Source organism: Mesoplodon densirostris, chromosome 3, assembly GCF_025265405.1.
Source record: "Mesoplodon densirostris isolate mMesDen1 chromosome 3, mMesDen1 primary haplotype, whole genome shotgun sequence".
NCBI classification, from domain to species: Eukaryota; Metazoa; Chordata; class Mammalia; order Artiodactyla; family Ziphiidae; genus Mesoplodon; species Mesoplodon densirostris.
In genome coordinates this window covers 63,457,991-63,478,131 of record NC_082663.1, presented here as the reverse complement: position 1 = coordinate 63,478,131, position 20,141 = coordinate 63,457,991, and the positions used below count along the sequence as shown (strand labels likewise).

The 20,141-nt window shown below is 33.8% G+C and overlaps 1 protein-coding gene across 1 annotated transcript in view; it reads left to right on the top strand.

Annotated features, from left to right (window-relative positions):
- AP3B1 (adaptor related protein complex 3 subunit beta 1) overlaps positions 1 to 20,141 on the top strand; it is a 281,724-nt gene that overhangs the window by 116,937 nt on the left and 144,646 nt on the right. Inside the window, exons 8-14 of the mRNA XM_060093077.1 lie at positions 763 to 918; positions 4,482 to 4,579; positions 6,328 to 6,382; positions 6,470 to 6,541; positions 8,564 to 8,626; positions 11,398 to 11,530; positions 18,441 to 18,550. Of these exons, the coding sequence (XP_059949060.1) occupies positions 763 to 918; positions 4,482 to 4,579; positions 6,328 to 6,382; positions 6,470 to 6,541; positions 8,564 to 8,626; positions 11,398 to 11,530; positions 18,441 to 18,550 (687 nt within the window). The remainder of the gene's footprint in view (positions 1 to 762; positions 919 to 4,481; positions 4,580 to 6,327; positions 6,383 to 6,469; positions 6,542 to 8,563; positions 8,627 to 11,397; positions 11,531 to 18,440; positions 18,551 to 20,141) is intronic.

Here is a 20,141-nt window from a genome sequence, read left to right as displayed (position 1 = left end):
TATATCTATTCCATCTTCCCAGAAGTGGAAAGTATGTTTCAAGTACTTGGTAACAGAAATTACCTCTAAATGGTAGTTGAATTGGATCCACTTAAATATTATTGTCTTTGTGTGCTTTTTTCATTTGTTTGTTTATTTTTAGGACTAAATACCTATAGGCTGATTTTATTGACAGATAATAAAGAATTCAAATGAAAAGTACAAAACAAAAACATAGAATCAACTCTCAGGGATACACATAAATCTCAAACTGAGTCTTGACAACACAGGGATCTACTTAATTACCAATTTTTAACCTGTCAAACTTTATTAATGATTTCTTTTATGTGTGTTGCAGTGCAAACAATTTTCTTCTTTCTTCTGACCCTTTGATTCAGTTACAGAGTGACTGATAATTTATGGAAACAGTTTTCAAGTTTTGGGTAGTCTCATATCCTCGGCTTTGTTAGAATTTAATGGTTAGGTTTTCCCTTTGGGCAGCTGTGGGTATTTCTATGGTAATTTAATATTTTCAGAGGTTTACTATATAATATAAAAGTATTATCTATTGCACTAAAAGACAGTTACTGTGTCATAAAATATGAGAAAAAGCAAGGCCTTTCTTCCATATAGGTAACATAATAATTTCAAATTGCCTCAACAGTAGTATTCTATAGTAAAATATTATCATTATTGTAAATGTTTTTTAAAAAGTTTTCTTTGTGTAATATTTGGGCTGTCCCAGGTCTGAACTAATCTTGGGATTGGATTTCTTTCCTTTAGGGTGATGGTCTAGAGGACAATGAAAAGGATTTCTATGATTCTGATGAGGAACAGAAGGAAAAGACTGACAAAGGGAAGAAGCCATATACTATGGATCCAGACCATAGACTTTTAATTCGGAATACAAAGCCTTTGCTTCAGAGCAGGAATGCAGCGGTATGTAAAAACCATTATAAGAAATAATTCACAGATTTTTTAAAGCAGTGGTTAAAAGTATGTAAGTTCAGTAAATAAGTCTTTATTTTTGAGTGTGCTAATGGAGCATTTGTTGGTTTATTTGTTTATGTACTAAAAAGCAGGTTTTAATAGGATTACTTGGTTTGGTAGCTGTATGCCTACTGGACTTCATTTCCTTTTTGTGGTTTTGTTAATTGGATTCCTAAGATATAAGTTCAAGATGTTTACCAGTTGATTGGAGGACTGTGTATATTTCTCTACTACTGGATTGTTGTTGTGAGTACTTAATCTGGTATCAGTCCATAATATTTGTATTTACCTGATAAGAGTTTTGAAGAGACTAACATATAGTAAAAGCACCTAGCATAATGCCTCATATAAAAATTTTAGCTGGTAGAAATAATTAAAAATCATCCTTACTTGGGTCCTAAGTTTGTTGTTGTTGTTGTTTACATCTTTTTATTTTAAATAACCCTTTATATTTTAGAAGAATACATGTGCACAGTAGAAAATTAGAAAATACAGACTAGCAAAATTAAATAAAATTAAACCATTACATTCCCATCACTCAGAAATCACTGTTATAATATCTTAATGCAGTTTTTTCCAGATTTTTTTCTGCATAAATGTACCTATTTCACATGTGTGTATGTCTATACATATATATTTTTTAAAACCAAGATAAAAATCATAGTACACGTAGTATTTTTTAACCTGTTTTTTTTTTAGTCAGTTCTCTATTTCAGTAAAATTTCATCTCATTTAATACCAATTTGTCTTAAATTCTTTTATAACTCATTCATCTAAACCAGTTGTGCTGCATTGGGTCTGGTTGTTACACCTTTTAAACCTCTCAAGTCTTGCAGAATGTTTCTCTGGATTTGTCTGGTTGCTTCCTTTTCTATATCCTGTGTTTCCTGTTAACTGGAAGTTTTGTGTAAGGCTTGATGAATTCAAGTTCAACATTTTCTTAAACTTCTTTCAATTAAAAAAAAATTCTTAATGAATCGTTCTGTTCAAGTAGTAAAAACTTTGAAAATGAGAGTGTCCTTTGTTTTCTGATGCTTGAGAATTTGGTCCCTAGAGCTTTGTATATCTATCTTAGGAAGTTTTTTTCTAATACCTAGTATTTAGTTTCTAAATCATGATTAAGTACTATGCACAATAATAACACACATGTTATTTTATTAATGTTGTAAAATATGCTTATATTTTAGTATACTCTCGCTTGACCTGATGGTACTTAAGTACTGTAACTTGCCACCTAAAACTACTTTATAATTGACTCACTATTAATTTAACTTTGTCTTGGAAATTGGTTTTATAATTCAAACACTCACTGATCAAACATGTTCTTGAATAGTGAAACAAATAGAGGTAGTTTGTACTTTTTGTACCAGTATGTTTTGGTTCCCCGCTTGTTTGATTGTGTACCAAATAGAGGTAGTTTATTTTTTGTTCCAATACCTTTTAGTATCCTGCTTATTTGATGATGCTAAATATATATAAAGGTTGACTTTTGAAGAACTGTGAATAGAGGTTCTTTTGTTTAGCCTTATTCTCAACTTGCAAGAGAGACTTTGAGAATTTGTTCAGGAAACTTAGTCTGTCAGTGCTATGTAGATTGAATTGGCGATAAGAGGTACTGGAAGCACTGTTGGGAGGATATTTGGACAGTCTAGGTAAGGTGATACAGGAGGAATGGTTAGAAATAGAAAAGTTCTTATAGGATGTACTTTCTTATGAACATACATAATGTAACTGCTGAAGGCCTATGAGGTATATTTTTAGTTGTTTTGGAGTTTGGAGTTATGGGAGCTTCCCTCATGGCTTTTACAAATTAGACTATAAATGTCAAATTTTGGGTATTGAAGAGATTTAAAAACTGTTAGATTTGTAAATATTGGGGAAAAGAAGATCCTTTATCCCTTTTGGGTTTGGGAGTGCCCTAATTAATGTATCAGAACAGATGACATACTAAGTGGAATCTAGAATCTTAAAAACATTGACACATATAGAAAGTACAGTTTATTAAGCTTCAGCTTTCTCTTCTATCATATGCTAATACTTATTAGCCATCTGTATGCTTTAATATTTTTAAAAAATGACTGTCACCTATCTGTAGATTAAGTCAATCATTAATTGAGTTTTTCTTAATAAGATTTTAAATTCAGAAGAGTTTGTTGTATAATTAAAGTGTATTTGTAGATCACAAGTGAAGAAATAAGATATCCTTAAACTCCTCAAATCCCTAAGTAATGTCTGAAAGCTATAAATCAGTCATCTAAAAAAATGTACACAAAAATGCCATACAGCAGTAACTTGAGGATCCTGTAACTCTATTTTTTAAAAACGTTTCTTAGTTTTGGAAGAAACTCTTTTTGTTTCGAACACCCTCAGGTACTGTATACTCTTTAGGCATATGTAAAACTCCTGCCATATATTTATTAGAACTTTATAGTTCAAGCAGAAGTAAAGTAGTATTAATATATCTTCCTAACCAAAGGTGGTAAGATGATTAATTTCTGTAGCTCTCTATCTGCAGTTGCCACACGCTGAACTGGATACTTTCAGCAAGTGGGAAGTCTGGACTTTTGATCTCTGGATCTAAGTGTAGAGGCATGTAGGGGAAACATAATACTCTTATATTTTATGACAGAGAAATTCTGATTACCCCTATAATAGCTTTGAACCAAAGACTATTTTTAAGGTTCTGCATTTTGAAAAGCAAGATCATTTCAAATGCTGCTGTTTTAGAGGAATTGTTTTAATAGAGTCCCCTTAATTAAAACTTAAATACACTGACCTTCTTTGGTTTTTAAAATTTTAACCTACTCACTGCTGTTATCTTTAAGTGTCTGGTTTCATTCCCTGTCTCGGAGCAGCAGCAGCACTAGGAAGAGTATGGCATTTGGAGTGTGTGTTGAGCCTTGCCGTGTATTGACTGTCAGACTTTGGGTAGTTCGTTTAACATTCATTTTCTTTTCTGAGGATTTATTGGCTTCCTAGGGTTGCCGTAACAAATTACCAAAAACTGAGTGGATTAAAACAATAGAAATGTATTCTCTCACATTTCAGGAGGCCAGAAGTCTAAAAATCAAGTTGTCGACAGGATTGGTTCCTCCTGGAGGCTCTAGGGAGAAATTAGCTTCTGGTGGTTGCCAGCAGTCTTTGGCATTACTTGACTTACATGCCTCAGTGCAGTCTCTGCCTCCATCTTCATACTGCCTCTTCTCTGTGTGTCCTTTTCTGTCTCTGATAAGGACACTCACATTGGATTTAGGGCCCCCCAATCAAGTATGATCTCACCTTGGTCATTGCCTTAATAACATCTGCAAAGACTTTATTTCCAAATAAAGTCACATTCTGAGGGTAGACACTCTTAGGGGAACACTATTCAACCTGCTACATAGGGTAACAACATATTCATCTTATTTCACAGCAATTTTGTAGGAGTTAAAGGAAATAATATGTAAGAATATACTTTAAAACTGTAGTATGCAACTGTTATAGTTCTTATTGTTCTCTGCTTTACTTTTTAGGTGGTTATGGCAGTTGCTCAGCTGTATTGGCACATAGCACCAAATTCGGAAGCTGGCATTATTTCTAAATCACTAGTGCGTTTACTTCGTAGCAATAGGTAGGACATGATTTTTTTTTTTTTTTTTTTTTTTTGCAGTATGCGGGACTCTCACTGTTGTGGCCTCTCCCGTTGCGGAGCACAGGCTCCGGACGTGCAGGCTCAGCGACCATGGCTCACGGGCCTAGCCGCTCCGCGGCATGTGGGATCTTCCCGGACTGGGGCACGAACCCGTGTCCCCTGCGTCAGCAGGCGGACTCTCAACCACTGCGCCACCAGGGAAACCCAGGACATGATTTTTTATGTGTTTTCTTTTGTATTACTTTAAAAGTAATGTTTGAACAAATAAAATGTGTCTCTTAGGCATTTAACATGCAGCTCTGACTGTATTTTATCAATGAGATTTCATACTTAAGGGGATTATTATAAAAGCCTTTAGATAACTGATCTCAAAGTTAATGCTAAATATTGAAGGTTTTTTAACCTCAAGCCCAAAGAAGTTGAAAATATTTTTTTGGCATATAGTATATGCTGTTACCAGTAGCCTAGTATAGTACTAGTGTTTGATATTTCTAGGTGTGACAAAAATAATGTTTGGGAGTTCTATTAAGTCTGGAATCACTAAAAACCTATATTAAATGTATTATCAGATTGACTTAGTGTAATTATACATGACTTTATATAAAGCAGTACATATGCTGAATATGTAGCTTATGACAGAATTACTGCTCCCTGTAAAGTTACAATATTTAATTACTATAGTTTGTTCTATTTAAGAAAAGAGCTATGTTCTTAATAGCTACTTATTTTAAAGAAATGCATACTCTTTTCATTTCCTGGAGATAGGTAGGTAGGTAGTAAGTAGGTAGGTAGATAGATAGATAGCAGAATACTTTTCTCTTTAATTTTACCTCTCTATAATTCTTCAGTTCAGGTCAACAATTCAGAAAACTTTGAGTTCCTGTGGCATATACTTTCAGTGTTTAAAAAGATTTTGCCATTTGTTTTGTTTTCTATATTTAAGAATACTATTGTTTCAAGCTATTTAGCTTACCCTGGATATTTTGCAGTAATTAGTTATTTTAAATTAAAAAATTTTTTTCCATTGAGTACTTACGCTATTGGAGTTGGGAGGAGAAAGATAAGTATTTATTTTCATCCATACTCAAACTTAGTGCCACAACTTTAGCCCTAGTTTGGCTTTTGCCATTCTTTAGTAAGATACTATTTCCTTTGTCTTTATACGTAGTCGTTCTTTCCCTTTTAACAGCTCAATAATTTTTGTTTTCCATAGCGGGTTCAAAGAAGGATCTGGAATGCATCTTTCACATGAAGCATTATACCAGATTCAGTTCCATGTTCATTTCTTAGATATTTGGATGTAAAATAACATGGCTTTTTAAAAAATCTATCTTTCACTCTGGGCAGAATTGAGTCACATGGTGAGCCTTCCAATCAAGAGTTTGTATTAACACTGTGGTCATGTTTGTTCCATTAGCCCTAAGAATACTTTCTTTGCACGTGTTCAGAGCAGCTACAGTATTGACTCTACATCTTAGGAATACAGTATTATAAAATTTGTTTTAACTCTTCCTCATGATGAATCAAATCTAATTTAATAGTTTATAGGGAAAATGTATTTTTAAAAGAAGGCATAAATAAGATTTACTAAAAACTTTATCAATATTATATTTAAGAGTTCCACTCAATATGAGTCTTACTGCTGCTTCTTTTTCTTCAATGTACTGTTTACTTAAAGATATTTCATTGGAGAATATACCCAGTGAAAATTCTCCTTTAATTTCTAGGGAGGTGCAGTATATTGTCCTACAGAATATAGCAACTATGTCAATTCAAAGAAAGGTATGTACATTGTGAACACAAAATTCAAGACAGAAATGAATACACTAGTACCATAAATGTATTTATATATTTATTTTTGTAATCTAGGGTATGTTTGAACCTTATCTGAAGAGTTTTTATGTTAGGTCAACTGATCCAACTATGATCAAGATACTGAAGGTATGATGCTCTTATTTTTCAGATACTCTAATGCATGTTTACTTTAACGCTATTGCTGTAACTTTTGGTTTAGCATCTGCAAAATGGAGACTGGTTTTTTTTTTTTTAAATAGATACACTGAGGGATTTTCTTTATGCTTTTTAAACTACATTATTATATACTAATTACTGTGCTACATTCTAATAATACAAAGTTAAGACATGCTACCTATACCTTGAATAACTCACAGTATGTGAAGTATGTGAAGGAGACAGACATGGAAATAGATCATTTCAGCACTGTGTGTTTTAAGTGATAAAGAGGTTTGAATTGAGTGTTGTGGAAGAAGAGAAAGATGGGGCCAATTCTCTGGGATATTTAGAAAAGACTGGTGGAAAAGATGATGTTTGAGTGGATCTAAAAAGAATAACATGATTTCGTCAATTTTTTTGTTGTTGGTAGGTAAGTTTATTGGGAGGTTGTAGCACTGGGTATAGGAGAAAGGCACATTTTATGCTAACACAAGGGATTATGAAAGAGTGTTGTGTTCAGGGAATGATAACTACAGTATAGAATATAGTTATGGGTATGAAGTTATAATGATTAAAACAGTGTGATATTTAGATGGAAAAATAAGTGGAATAGAACACGAAGCCTGGAAACAGATCTATACATATCAAAATGTACCATATAAGAGAGGAGACATTGTAAACCAGTGAGGACTATTCATTAGTAGACTATTCAGTAAATATTGGAATGATTGGTTCTTCACATGGAAACTGAGTTTAATCACAAAAAAAAAAACAAAAAACGAAAAACTAAGACACACCCAAACTGAAGGATAAATTTACAAAATAATTGGTTCATAATCATGCAAAGTTTCCACTTTGTGAAGGTCAAAAGAAAGGTTGAGAAACTTTCAGACTGAAGGAGACTAAAGAGACAACTAAATACAATGTATGATATGGATCTGGATTCTTTTTTTATACATTGTTGAGATAATTAGTGAAATTTAAATGTAAGTTATTATTGCATAGATGTGGTGTATCAGTGTTAATTTCCTAGTTTTCTTGGTTGTATTGTGGTCTGTAGGACAGTGTCCTTGTTTGTAGAAAATATGTACAGATGTGTTTGGAGATGATGTAGTATCATTTTGATGACTCTGGACTCAAATGGTTCAGATAAAAACTGCTTTTTACCTTTTCTGTACATTAGAGATTGTTTTTTAAAATTGTACAAAAAATTAAAATGTTCTCATCAAAATAAAATGAAAAGTCAATTCATAATCTAGGAGAAAATATTTCCAGTACATATATCTGAAAATTGACTACTATCCAGAATATATAAAGAACTGCTACAATCTGTGCCTTTTAGTTGGAGCGTTAGACCATTTACTTTTAATATGATTATTGATATGAACATGTTTATGTCTACATCTTGTGTTTTGTTTTTTGTTTGTCCCATCTGTTTCTGTTCCTTTTTTCCTTTTTGAAGCTTTCCTTCAGATTAATTGAATATTTTTTTATGAGTAGAAACTGAAATTTTTTCAGCAAGCCTATTGGAGATGAGCTTTTAATTGCATATTTCTTGTAACTATAAATCTGGAAGAGAGAATTAAACTGTCTAAATATTTGAGATGGTAGGATGAAGAAAAACTAAATAAGGGAATTAATTGGTATCTGGAATATAGAGGTATTACATGGAGGGCAAGTCGTTTTCTAACTTTATTATTAAAAGAAAAAGAAATAAAACTACCTTAAGTTGTTTAGGTTAATTAGATATAAATTACAAAGTTGGGACAAACAACTAAGGAAGACGTATGATTTTCTTTTTTGTAATTACTTTTAGGCACTATATAATTATTCTCTGTTTGTAGGTGTAGGGAGACAAAGTTCACCTGAAGGGTATAATGCCTCACATTGTAATAGTGTTAACTTTTTTTAAAAACAGAAATTACCTTTCTATTAAATGCATAACCTTTATTACATTCATCCTTTTTATTTGTGTTTTAAACTGTTTACTTTCTCTTTTTTCTATCATAGCTTGAAATTTTGACAAACTTGGCAAATGAAGCCAACATATCAACTCTTCTTCGAGAATTTCAGGTTTGTGTACAGTGCTAATTATACAATAACTTCTAAAGCATCTGTTCAGTTTAAAGTAAGATATATATCTTTCTCAATTGAGATATGTGTAATTGTATAAATAAAACAGTGATTTGGGGCAAGATTGACAACTAATAAATTTATGAATTTTCGAGAATAAACATTAACTACAAATCTAAAATTTAAGGGAAGTGGAATGGTAGTCCCTTTCATGTTTTCATATCATAGAATTTGAGAGACTGGTTTATAACTCCTTGTTTGAAAATAAGTCACTGTAAGGATTCTATCTTTTTTTGCTGTCATCATCAATAGTCCATGCTATACTCTGTACTCATGAAAATGGCTTCACTTCTTACATGGTTGTCCCTATTTGATTGGCCTACTACTCTTTTAGACATTGTCCTCTTAGCTTCATGTATAGCTCCAATAACTTGGTTTAAAATTGGCCTCATCATGATTTTTTAAATTGTTGTTAATGTTTTGCTGTATTTTTTAAATCATGTGTGCTGATGGATAAGATGCTTCCCGGCTACACATCGCCCCAAAATACTAAAAAGTTACCTTATGGATCTTATGCCCTTTATGATGAAAGGGTTAGCTCTGAAGACTTCGTGGTGGAGAACAGTAATAGAAAACCTCATATCAGTATTACGGGTTTTACATCTCATCAGCAGTTTTCTTAGCAAAAGTATACCACATGCTACACACTAATCACAGAATTTTTGTCAACTCCCAGCTTTTATAGATTTAACTTATTTTGTTGCCATAGTCATTCTATATGCCTGCATTAAATTTCTTTTTAGCCATATAGACATTGTATTTCTTTTTTTTTTTTTTTTTTTTTTTTTTCTTTTTGCGGTATGCGGGCCTCTCACTGCTGTGGCCTCTCCCGTTGCGGAGCACAGGCTCCGGATGCGCAGGCCCAGCGGCCATGGCTCACGGGCCCAGCCGCTCCGCGGCATATGGGATCCTCCCAGATCGGGGCACGAACCCGTATCCCCTGCATCGGCAGGCGGACTCTCAACCACTGCGCCACCAGGGAGGCCCTGTATTTCTTTTTAACTGTGTGATCTTACACTTTTAACAAGAGTAGTAGAATATTATAACATTCATGCTTTATAATTTTGTAACTGAATTACTATACTTTCATGCTATATATTTTTCTAGAAAAAGTCCTTGTAAAATTAGGATATCTGCTCATCTTATATTTACATACCAGAAAATATAGTATCTCAAGTTCTTATCTGGTAATCTGTGGTATAGAACATTGCTTAAATTTGACTTTGTTTTAAAGTTTTTGTCTTTGTGTTTGCAGTTTTTGCTTTTCTTCTTATCATGTGTAATCTGTGTAATCTATTTGGGTGTCCTTTTGCTGTCTATTTTCTGCTTATGTCAGGGTTACTGGGGTTGTAGGGAAGGAATCTCAGGTGATTTTATGGCATTATTTACCTGTTTCAGGATATTGGTGATCTAGTCATTTCATTTAATATCAGGATATTTAGTAAGGTCCACTGTTTAGTCAGACTTTTTAATATATTTCTTCATGTATCCTTTTTTATCACTGTATATTTTACCTTTTTTCTGTGTTTATGGGTTATGTTCATAGATGTGTACAGTTTATTCATAACTTTTTGAGAAAATAGAGAACTTTTCTAAAGACTCAGTTTTTTGTAACTGACGAGATTAGGTAATCAACTGGGAAATGGTTTTAAATACAGTTGATCTTTCCTACATGGAACTAAGAGAGTTTAATTTGTTTAATTTATTTCCTCAACATTTAATCATGTTTTGATACCATTTTCACTAAATTCGTGTGTCTTTTAGATATTCTTGGATTTTCTCCTCCATTTGCCATTTAGGCACCATTTAAATGTATATCCTGTTTTGCATGTTAGATGAACATGGTGTTAATTCTACATTAGGTACTTGTCATTTGAGGTTGGGAATCATTTTTTTAAATTTCAATTGAAAATGGGATTTTAAATTCCATTTATATATAATGTATATAAATATGCATATTTATTAAAAATAAATTTGTTTCTGTATACAATAAAAGCTTAGTTTTTAAATAAGGAAAGTTATAACCAAAGTGAAATTCTTTAGGTCTGTAATAAATAAGTGATAATTCTTTTTAAGTTCATATAAATATATGGTTTACAGTGTATTTTTAAAGCATTCTTTTCAAGAAAATCTCTTTCAAAAATGTGGTCTTTTATTTTGTTGCAAATCAAGTATTTATAAAGTCTTTATTGAAATGCTACTCACTGTAGCTATTGCAGTTTACTAACATTCAGATACCATTTTAAAGTATAAAATGTTTATCAGTAGCATATTGATCCTTTTCCTCCTCTTCTCCCAATTTTTAGCTTTAGTATCTCTGAAAAAGCAACCCTTTTTTCATAGATTCACACATGCTGCTGGTTAAATGAACTGAAACCTCCAAAGAGAGGGTTCTCATCATCTCTTTCAACCTTGCACTTAAACTAATTGCTGTCCTTGGGTGACTGCTCCCCACTATCTCTTCTGGAGTCACAAGCCACTGTAGCCACAGGTGAATGAACCTGGCTTGAAAATGTGCCTCTTCTGTAGCCACATTCTTTAAGTGAAAAAACAGAACTAAATTAATTCAGGAGTCAGACCTCTTGTTATGCCTTTAGATGAGAAGATTATGTGTTCTAGAATTCTTATATTCTGACAGAGCTTAATATATTAGGGATTTTTTTGTTCACTTGATAGTGCCAATGTATGAACTAACTGAGATAATTTTTTAGACTTATGTGAAAAGCCAGGATAAACAGTTTGCAGCAGCCACTATTCAAACTATAGGCAGATGTGCCACCAACATCTCAGAAGTCACTGACACATGCCTTACTGGCCTGGTGTGTCTGCTGTCCAACAGGGATGGTAAGTTGACAGCTTCATTTTATTTTCAAATAATTTCTCATTTGAATATTCTTGGTATGATCTACAGATTGTAACTTCTTTTTTAGTATTGCATTTTAGTTTTTCCTGTATGTCAGTAGCATGGTTACAATGAATAGTAACATTTTATCTTTGAACTACGTGCACGTGCACACACACACACACACACACACAGTTTTTTGTTGTTTAGTAAATTAGATAATTAACTTACAAACAGAATTTTCTTGTCTGGCCAGAACTAAGAAAGTATAATTTGTTTATTTTATTTCTTCACAATTTAATCACCTTCATTGCACCCTTTCCACAAAGGTTCTATTTTACTGCTTTTTAATGACATATGTCATGTATAATATTGGTTCACCTGCAGAGGGTGCTAAAAGCAGGCAAATGACTTTACAACATGAGAAGTTATAAAGGCTAGATCAAAAAAGTATGTAAATGTGTAACTTCAAAGTTTTTTTTCCAGAAAGTCACTTAATAATTTTATATTCAAGATTAATTAGATTTAAAAGTCATCGGTTTGGAACAGCTTCATGTTTTTAAGCCAAACAGTGTCTAAACATTTTGTAAAACTGGATAGGTAATATCCAGTAAAATACATAATCTAGATTTCATAATTTCTGTGGTAAGTGTCCGTTATTTCTATGATATGGCTTTAAAATAAATGAGACCTTTTGAAGAAAGAAAGAAAAATGATTCAGCTTTCACCTTTAAAATAATGTATTTAATTAAAATGAGATTAAAACAAGGGTTTTTTAAGGAAAATTTTCTGTGTAAAATTATTGAAATTATTTGTGGAATTCTAAATATAATTATGTCATATCTAGACCCAGGCATATATGACATAGCAACCATAAGGTGAAACATAACAAAATTGATTACTTTTTATATTTTATTTGCAAAGTAACTTTTTACTATGTTACACCTAATTGTCTTTTTCCAGATGTAGATCTCTAGAAAGCTGTAACATTATTGTAAATACTTCTAACGAAAAAAAATTTGAAACAAAATTTATCCCCAAATAAGAATGATCTTTCCTGTAAGCATAAAATGATAAATTTTAACCTGTAAATTCAAGATATTATGATGGATAGAACATTTTTCTGTATGCAGTATTATAACTTCAAATAAGTGGCAAGAAAAATTATCAAGGAAGTCGATTTTTTAAAAAAATTGCCTGTAGAAGGTAACTACAGAGGATAGGGTGCTAAATGTCATCCATTTTATCTATTTCTACTTTTAACAATAACATCCTTTTTGTCTCTATTTCTATGTCACACTTTAAAATGTGAGTTAAAAAATATGTTTTCATTTTCCTATGTCTTTAATAATGACTTTCTATTTGATCAAACAAGACACACTTCAATTTGATTGCTTACAAAAAGCACCACAAATCAGTTAGAATACTGGCTAGTTCTTTCAAATACAAAATGGATCTAAGGTTTGTCAATTTTGTATTTTGACCACTTTTTCTCATGTGAAATTTTCAAGCTGGATTTTAAAGCAGTTGTTTCTACTTAGGCTTTCTAACACATTAATTTCTAAAAAACTATTTTTTATTGACTTTGATTTAAAAGATGAATATTCTGTACCCCTGTAGTACTTTTTTCTTTTTAGCAAGTTTTGCTTTTATCTATTTAAAAAATTTTTTTATTTTATATTGCCGTATAGTTGATTTACAATGTTATGTTTGTTTCAGGTGTACAACAAAGTGATCCAGTTATACATATACATATATTTATTCTTTTTCAGATTATTTTCCCATTTAGGCTGTTACAGAATATTAGGTAGAGTTCTCTGTGCTATACAGTAGGTCCTTGTTGATTATCTATTTTATTTATAGTTATGTGTATATGTTAATCCCAAACTCTTAATTTTTTATTGACTTTGATTTAGAAGATGAATATTCTATACCCTGTAGTACTTTTAAGGGAAGAATAGATCATTTTATAATTAGTCAATGGGAAACTAATATAATTTATAATCACTCTTCAAGGTAGATTTACTAACTTAAGCTCTGACCTTTTAATGTTCAGACTTTTGTTTTTGGTAAATCTAAACTCTGTTTATAACCGTGGATTTTTTTTCTGCTTTGAATATTAAGAAACTTAAATTGTATTTTTCAGGTTCTGATTTCACAATCATCATTTGCCTGATTCTTTAACTGTTTATCATATGTGCTTCACTTTCATAGTTTGGAAACTGGCTAGGTGACATTAAAGAAAGTAATAATATTTTTAACTTAAAATGGTCAGTTGTTACAACAGAGCCCCTTTCTTTTCCTATTGAAAGATCTGCTTTTAGGAATAAATGCTGTGAATGAGGCCTCAGTTTCATTAAAATCTGTAAGATCTTTCAGCCCTCTAAGGATCTATGACTCTTTTATTTTATATTAGTATGAATACCTCATCATCTTTTTAGATAATGTATCTTACAACCCCAGGGACAGCACTGAGACTCCATTGTTTTTACATATATTTAATATATTCTTCTTGACCTGTAGGGTTTTTGTTGTTGTTGACTTCTTCCTTCTTGGCATGGACAGGACTTCTAGGCAGCTTGAAGGTTGCCCTAAAATAGTCCATTATCACTATGTAAGTTTCACTGATAAACAAATTTCTTAAAGACCTTAAGGAGAAATCTGCATTTCAGTTGACTTAGGATAATTTAATTCCTCAGTTAATTTTCTTTAGATAATATATTAGCAAAATTTGCTTGTCTGAATAACCTTCTTACCACCTACTATAAACTAAAAGAATTGGGGCAAAGACTATTTTTTGTTTTGTTTTGTTTTATATAATAGGCATTTGTTGAAAAGTTGAATCAGTTGAGGTATTTAGTATGTATAGAATAGATGAATAAGATATTCATCAGCCTATAGAAAGTTTCTGCCCATAAGGAGCTCACAGCCTAATGGAGGGAGGCAATAATAAACAAGTATACTACAGTCTTCCTGTATATTGACCACTTACTCAATTGCCAGCTGTCTGCTCTCATGCAGAACTAGACTACCTATGTTTGAATGTTAATGTTGTCTTGAATAAATTACCCAATCTCCCTGTGCTTCAGATTCCTCACTTGTAAAATGAAGATAATAGTAGGCTGTACTAATCTTGAGAAACTTAAGTGAAATAATCCAGTCACAGAAAGACAAATACTGAATGTTTCTACTTGTACGACGTATTAAAATAGTCAAATTCATAGAATCCAAGAACAGAAAGGTACTTGCCAGGGGCTAGAAGAAAAGGGAAATGGGCAGCTACTAATCAGTGGGCATCAATTTTAGTTAAGCGAGGTGAATAAGCTCTGAAGATCTACTGTACAACATTGTACCTGTAGTCAACGATAAAGTATCATATGGTTAAAAATTTGTTAAGAGGATAGATCTCATGTTAAGTGTTCTTACCAAAATAAAATTACAATGTTTAAAAATAGTAGGCTATACTTCTTAGAGTAAGGACCATTAAGTTCTGTTGAGGACAAGGAGAAAGCTTGGAAAGGCCCAGAACATAAGATCACTTTGTACTTGTGGTGGAGTACCACTGCAGTGCTGAGTGAGGTCTTTGAAAACCAGGAGGTAGCATGAAGGAAAAGTAGGGTGGAATTACCCAAAGGGAATGAGAAGGCACCTGGGTAGGGTAGAATAACACCGTCCCCCTCCATCCCAACGCCTGAAGATGTCCAGGTCCTGATGCCTGGAACCTGTGACTATGTTACCTAATGTGGCAAAGGGAACTTTACAGACGTGATTAAGATTCTTAGGATGCAAACAATAAATGCTGGAGAGGGTGTGGAGAAAAGGGAACCATCTTGCACTGTTGGTGGGAATGTAAATTGATACAGCCACTATGGAGAACAGTATGGAGGTTCCTTACAAAACTAAAAATAGAACTACAGTATGACCCAGCAATCCCACTACTGGGCATATACCCTGAGTAAACCATAATTCAAAAAGAGACATGTCCCACAATGTTCACTGCAGCTCTATTTACAATAGCCAGGACATGGAAGCAACCTAACTGTCCATCGACAGATGAATGGATAAAGAAGATGTGGTATATATATACAATGGAATATTACTCAGCTATAAAAAGAAACGAAATTGAATTATTTGTAGTGAGGTGGATGGACCAAGAGTCTGTTATACAGAGTGAAGTAAGTCAGAAAGAGAAAAATAAATACCATATGCTAACACATATATATGGAATCTTAAAAAAATTAAAAAAAAGGTTCTGACGAACTTAGGGGCAGGACAGGAATAAAGATGCAGACGTAGAGAATGGACTTGAGGACACAGAGAGGGGGAAGCTGGGACAAAGTGAGAGAGTGATGGACTACCAAATGTAAAATAGATAGCTAGTGGGAAGCAGCTGCATGGCGCAGGGAGATCAGCTCCGTGCTTTGTGACCACCTAGACGGGGGGGATAGGGAGACACAAGAGGGAGGGGATATGGGGGTATATGTATACATATAGCTGATTCACTTTGTTATACAGCAGAAACTAACATGTTAGAAAAAAAAACTGAGATGGAGAGATTATTCATCCAATAATCTTGGACCCAGTGTAACCAAGAAAGTCAGATGTCAAAAGCAGAGGCTAGAATGATGTCTTTGCTGTCAGGGGGCCTTGAGCCAAGGAATGTGGGTAGCCTCTAAAATTTTGAAAAGGCAAAGAATGGATTTCCCCTTAGAACCTCTGTGGAGAACTTAGTCCTGTTAACACCTTGATTTTAGCTCTGTAAGACTCGTGTTAACTTCTTGCTCCAGAACTGTAAAATGATAAATTTGTGTTGCTTTAAGCCACTAAGTTTGTGGTAATCTATAACAACAACAGTAGGAAACTAAGGTGCCACCAAAGGGTAAATAATGCCAAATTTATTTCAACTATAGCCAACCCTGCCTCTACATGTGGATAATTAAAATTATACAACTTTTTTTTTTTTACTTAGGCTAGTTTTGCAATAATATATTTTAAAAAGATAAATTTTTTACTATGGATTCTTTAAAACCACACTTAACCATACTTTGCATGGTAATTGCTTACATAACCACTTAATGTTTCCTAGCAGAGTGTAAGTTTGATGAGAGCAGAGTCTCATTCTGATTTGTTTCTGTTTTCCTCATACCTCCAAGAGGTGGTCTTTATAAAAGTAATACCCGCTCATAATAACATAGAACATTAGAGATAAAATGGTACATTCTGGTTCTGAGTTTGAATTCTTCAGTGCGTTTCTCTTTCTTCATCTTTAAGATGATGATAATAAGGTAGCTACCATATGTTATTGTGAGAATTAAAAAGAAATATATCATTTTGTAAACTGAAACATTATGAAACATTAATGTATCATTCCCAGGGAGAAAGTGTGTGTGTGTGTGTGTGTGTGTGTGTGTGTGTGTGTGTGTATACACATATATAATATGAAATACATACGTTTAATAATAATTAGAATGATAAAACATTTTGCTTATATTCTTAAACGGGGCTAGATAAGAAAATGTATTTCAGAGAAAAAGAGTAACAGAACACAAGTCATGGTATATTTCCAGAATAATATTCAAATAAACCTATGTGTTTGCCAGGGGAATCTCTACTATCCATGAATCTCAGTTAATAAAAATGCCAGAATAATAAGTAAAGGCAGTGTTGGTGTATTTATTTGCCATCAGTAACGTTAGTAATCATTTATATAAGATTCATTCCATTAGGTCAGGTGCTCTTGCTAGTTTATGACATTTCTCTACCGGTGCCACTAAAATCGTAACTCTGGACCAGTGATTAGCCTGTGATAACTCAATCTCAGAATCCCAATTTGAGGATCTGCTTCCTAGAGCCAATCCTAGTACCAATTACTATATTAGTTCAGGCCCTGGCAAGAAACAGATGATGCACTTAAAAGGGACAATTGAAGAGAATTTAATGAAGGAACTATGTATTTATAAATTGTGGGTGGGATTAAGGGAAACCAACAAGATATACTGTAACACCCTGGGGCTCGCAGGGTAGCAACGGTGGGAAGCCTTTACCATATGTAGAATTGAAGGGAAGCGGTTTGAGGGGTCGGGACACTTAACGGACCCTGAAGGAGAGAGAGCCACTCATAGGAGCTGAAACCTTCAATAGAGGAATGCTAGCACTGCCAGGGAGGTCTGGCAGGAGAGGGATCCAGGATAATAAATATTCCCTCCTGCCCCCTGATTTCTTGCTGGTGCTTCCTATTGGCTAAGCATACCTGTAAGTGAGGGACAAAGAAATCTGGTTGATACAGTCCACAGAAGTCAGCCTCTAAGGGCACAGAGTTGGGCCAAGAAATGCAGAGAGTGGATTCATGCATCAAATGGAAACGGTTTAGCTCACAAGCCCACCCTTTCTGGCTTGGAGTCCATGCTATTTCTATAGTAACCCCTTTCCTACAACTAATAATACGTGCTACTCGCTTTTCTAGACATACCACTTAAGGAATTTTTTTAAAGTTTGCTATTTTCTTTAGAATTGAAAAAATGTTACGTAGATTCTAAGTATTTGATTACCACTATATAACTGCTAGAAATCAAAGAACAGTATTTGAGAGCTGTGATTAAAAGCCAAAGACAGTTGAACATTGTGATTGCATAATCTAACCTCACTTTGCTTTTCTGAATTAAAGAAGCAGAGATTAGAAAGGGATATCAGAAGCTAGGCGACAGCAACAGAAGTTAGAAATTAAAGTATACTCTTCTATTTTAGATGAAGGTTCACCCCCAAAATTTAGATGTACACTCATGGTTATAGTTTTCACCTAGTCATTTAAGACATGTAGAATGTTTTGCTAATTTAAATTTACATTTTACCAAGAATAATGAGTTTGAATTGAATTATACATATTTAATATGCATAATGTGAATTTTTTTTCAGAAATAGTTGTTGCTGAAAGTGTGGTTGTTATTAAGAAATTACTGCAAATGCAACCCGTACAACATGGTGAAATTATTAAACATATGGCCAAACTCTTGGACAGTATCACTGTGAGTACCAATTAAGAGATCTTTGCTTTTAGTACCAATTCAGCCGTATTTTATTCAGTAAATTATAGTTTTGTTAAAATAAACAGACATACTGAAGTATAATGGTGAAGAGAGCTGAACTCTCCTTGTTCTAAGATTCCACACTGTTGTGGAAGGGAATCACAAATCTGAAAAAAGGGAAGGATACAATAAATACTGCAGTATTGGCTTGGAATTGGAGATATCAATGTGAACTTCATGGGTTTTTATATAGATAGCTAGATGTGTTGGAGTGTATATGCATGTATGTGTGTGTCTACACATTTGTATGTACACATATGCATTCGTACATGAGTATACAAACATCTGTTTCCTAATGCTGTCCTTTAAGAGGGCCTACATGCAATAATAACCCCAGTGGCACTGAGCACACCTAGTGCCCAGATCTTGTTTTTTTTCTTTTAATTGAGGTATAATTTCATACCATAAAATTCACCCTTTTAAGTGTATAACTCAGTGGGTTTTGGTATATTCACAAGGTTGTGCAACCATGACCACTCTGTAATTCCAGAACGTTTTCATCATCCCTAAAATCAAGTTCCTAACGTGAAACTCCTGATCCTTCCGTTACTGCAGCCCCTGACAACCACTAATCTACTTTCTGTCGCTATGGATTTGCTTATTCTGGACATTTCATACAAATGGAATCATATAATAAGTGGCCTTTTGTGTCTGGCTTTTTTCTTTTTTTTTTAATTTATTTATTTCTTTTTGGCTGCTTGGGTCTTCGTTGCTGTGTGCAGGCTTTCTCTGGCTGTGGCAAGCAGGGGCCACTCTTCCTTGAGCGGGCTTCTCATTGTGGTGGCCTCTCTTGCTGCGGAGCACAGGCTCTAGGCATGCGGGCTTCAGTAGTTGTGGCACATGGGCTCAGTAGTTGTGGCTTGCAGGCTCTAGAGCGCAGGTTCAGTAGTTGTGGCACACGGGCCCAGTTGCTCCACGGCATGTAGGATCCTCCCGGACCAGGGCTCGAACCCGTGTCCCCTGCATTGGCAGGCGGACTCCCAACCACTGCGCCACCAGGGAAGCCCTGGCTTTTTTCACTTAGAGTGTTTTCAAGGTTCATGCATGTTGTAGAATGTAGTACTGCATCTCCTTTTATGGTAGACTTTGGTTTTTAAATTCCATTCGGCATTTAAAGGAACCAGGGCTCCTTAGAGAAATGGCTGATTTCTGAGCTAGGGCAAGGAAAGAAGATAATCTTGGAACATCTTGTTGGGCCATAAAAACAAGACAGTGCTCATAGAATGGTAGAGACGTGTCAGAAAGATACAAGAGCCAGCTTAAATGAGCCCCTACTGGCTAATTTGAGCAACAAAATAAATGATGGTAAAAGGATTATAACCTATTGAATAGGGTAAGAATCTCTGAATCCACACTTGAATGGATGAATTAATGAATGAGTAAGGAGAAAGGGAAGTTATTCCTTACAATGCAAAAACAACTAATAATTGTAGAAGAACAAAGGATGGAATTAGAATAGCCATCACAACAGTAATAGATTCACGCGAGAATCATTAACAAATGCTGAAAACTAGGGGGTGAAAATTTGAGT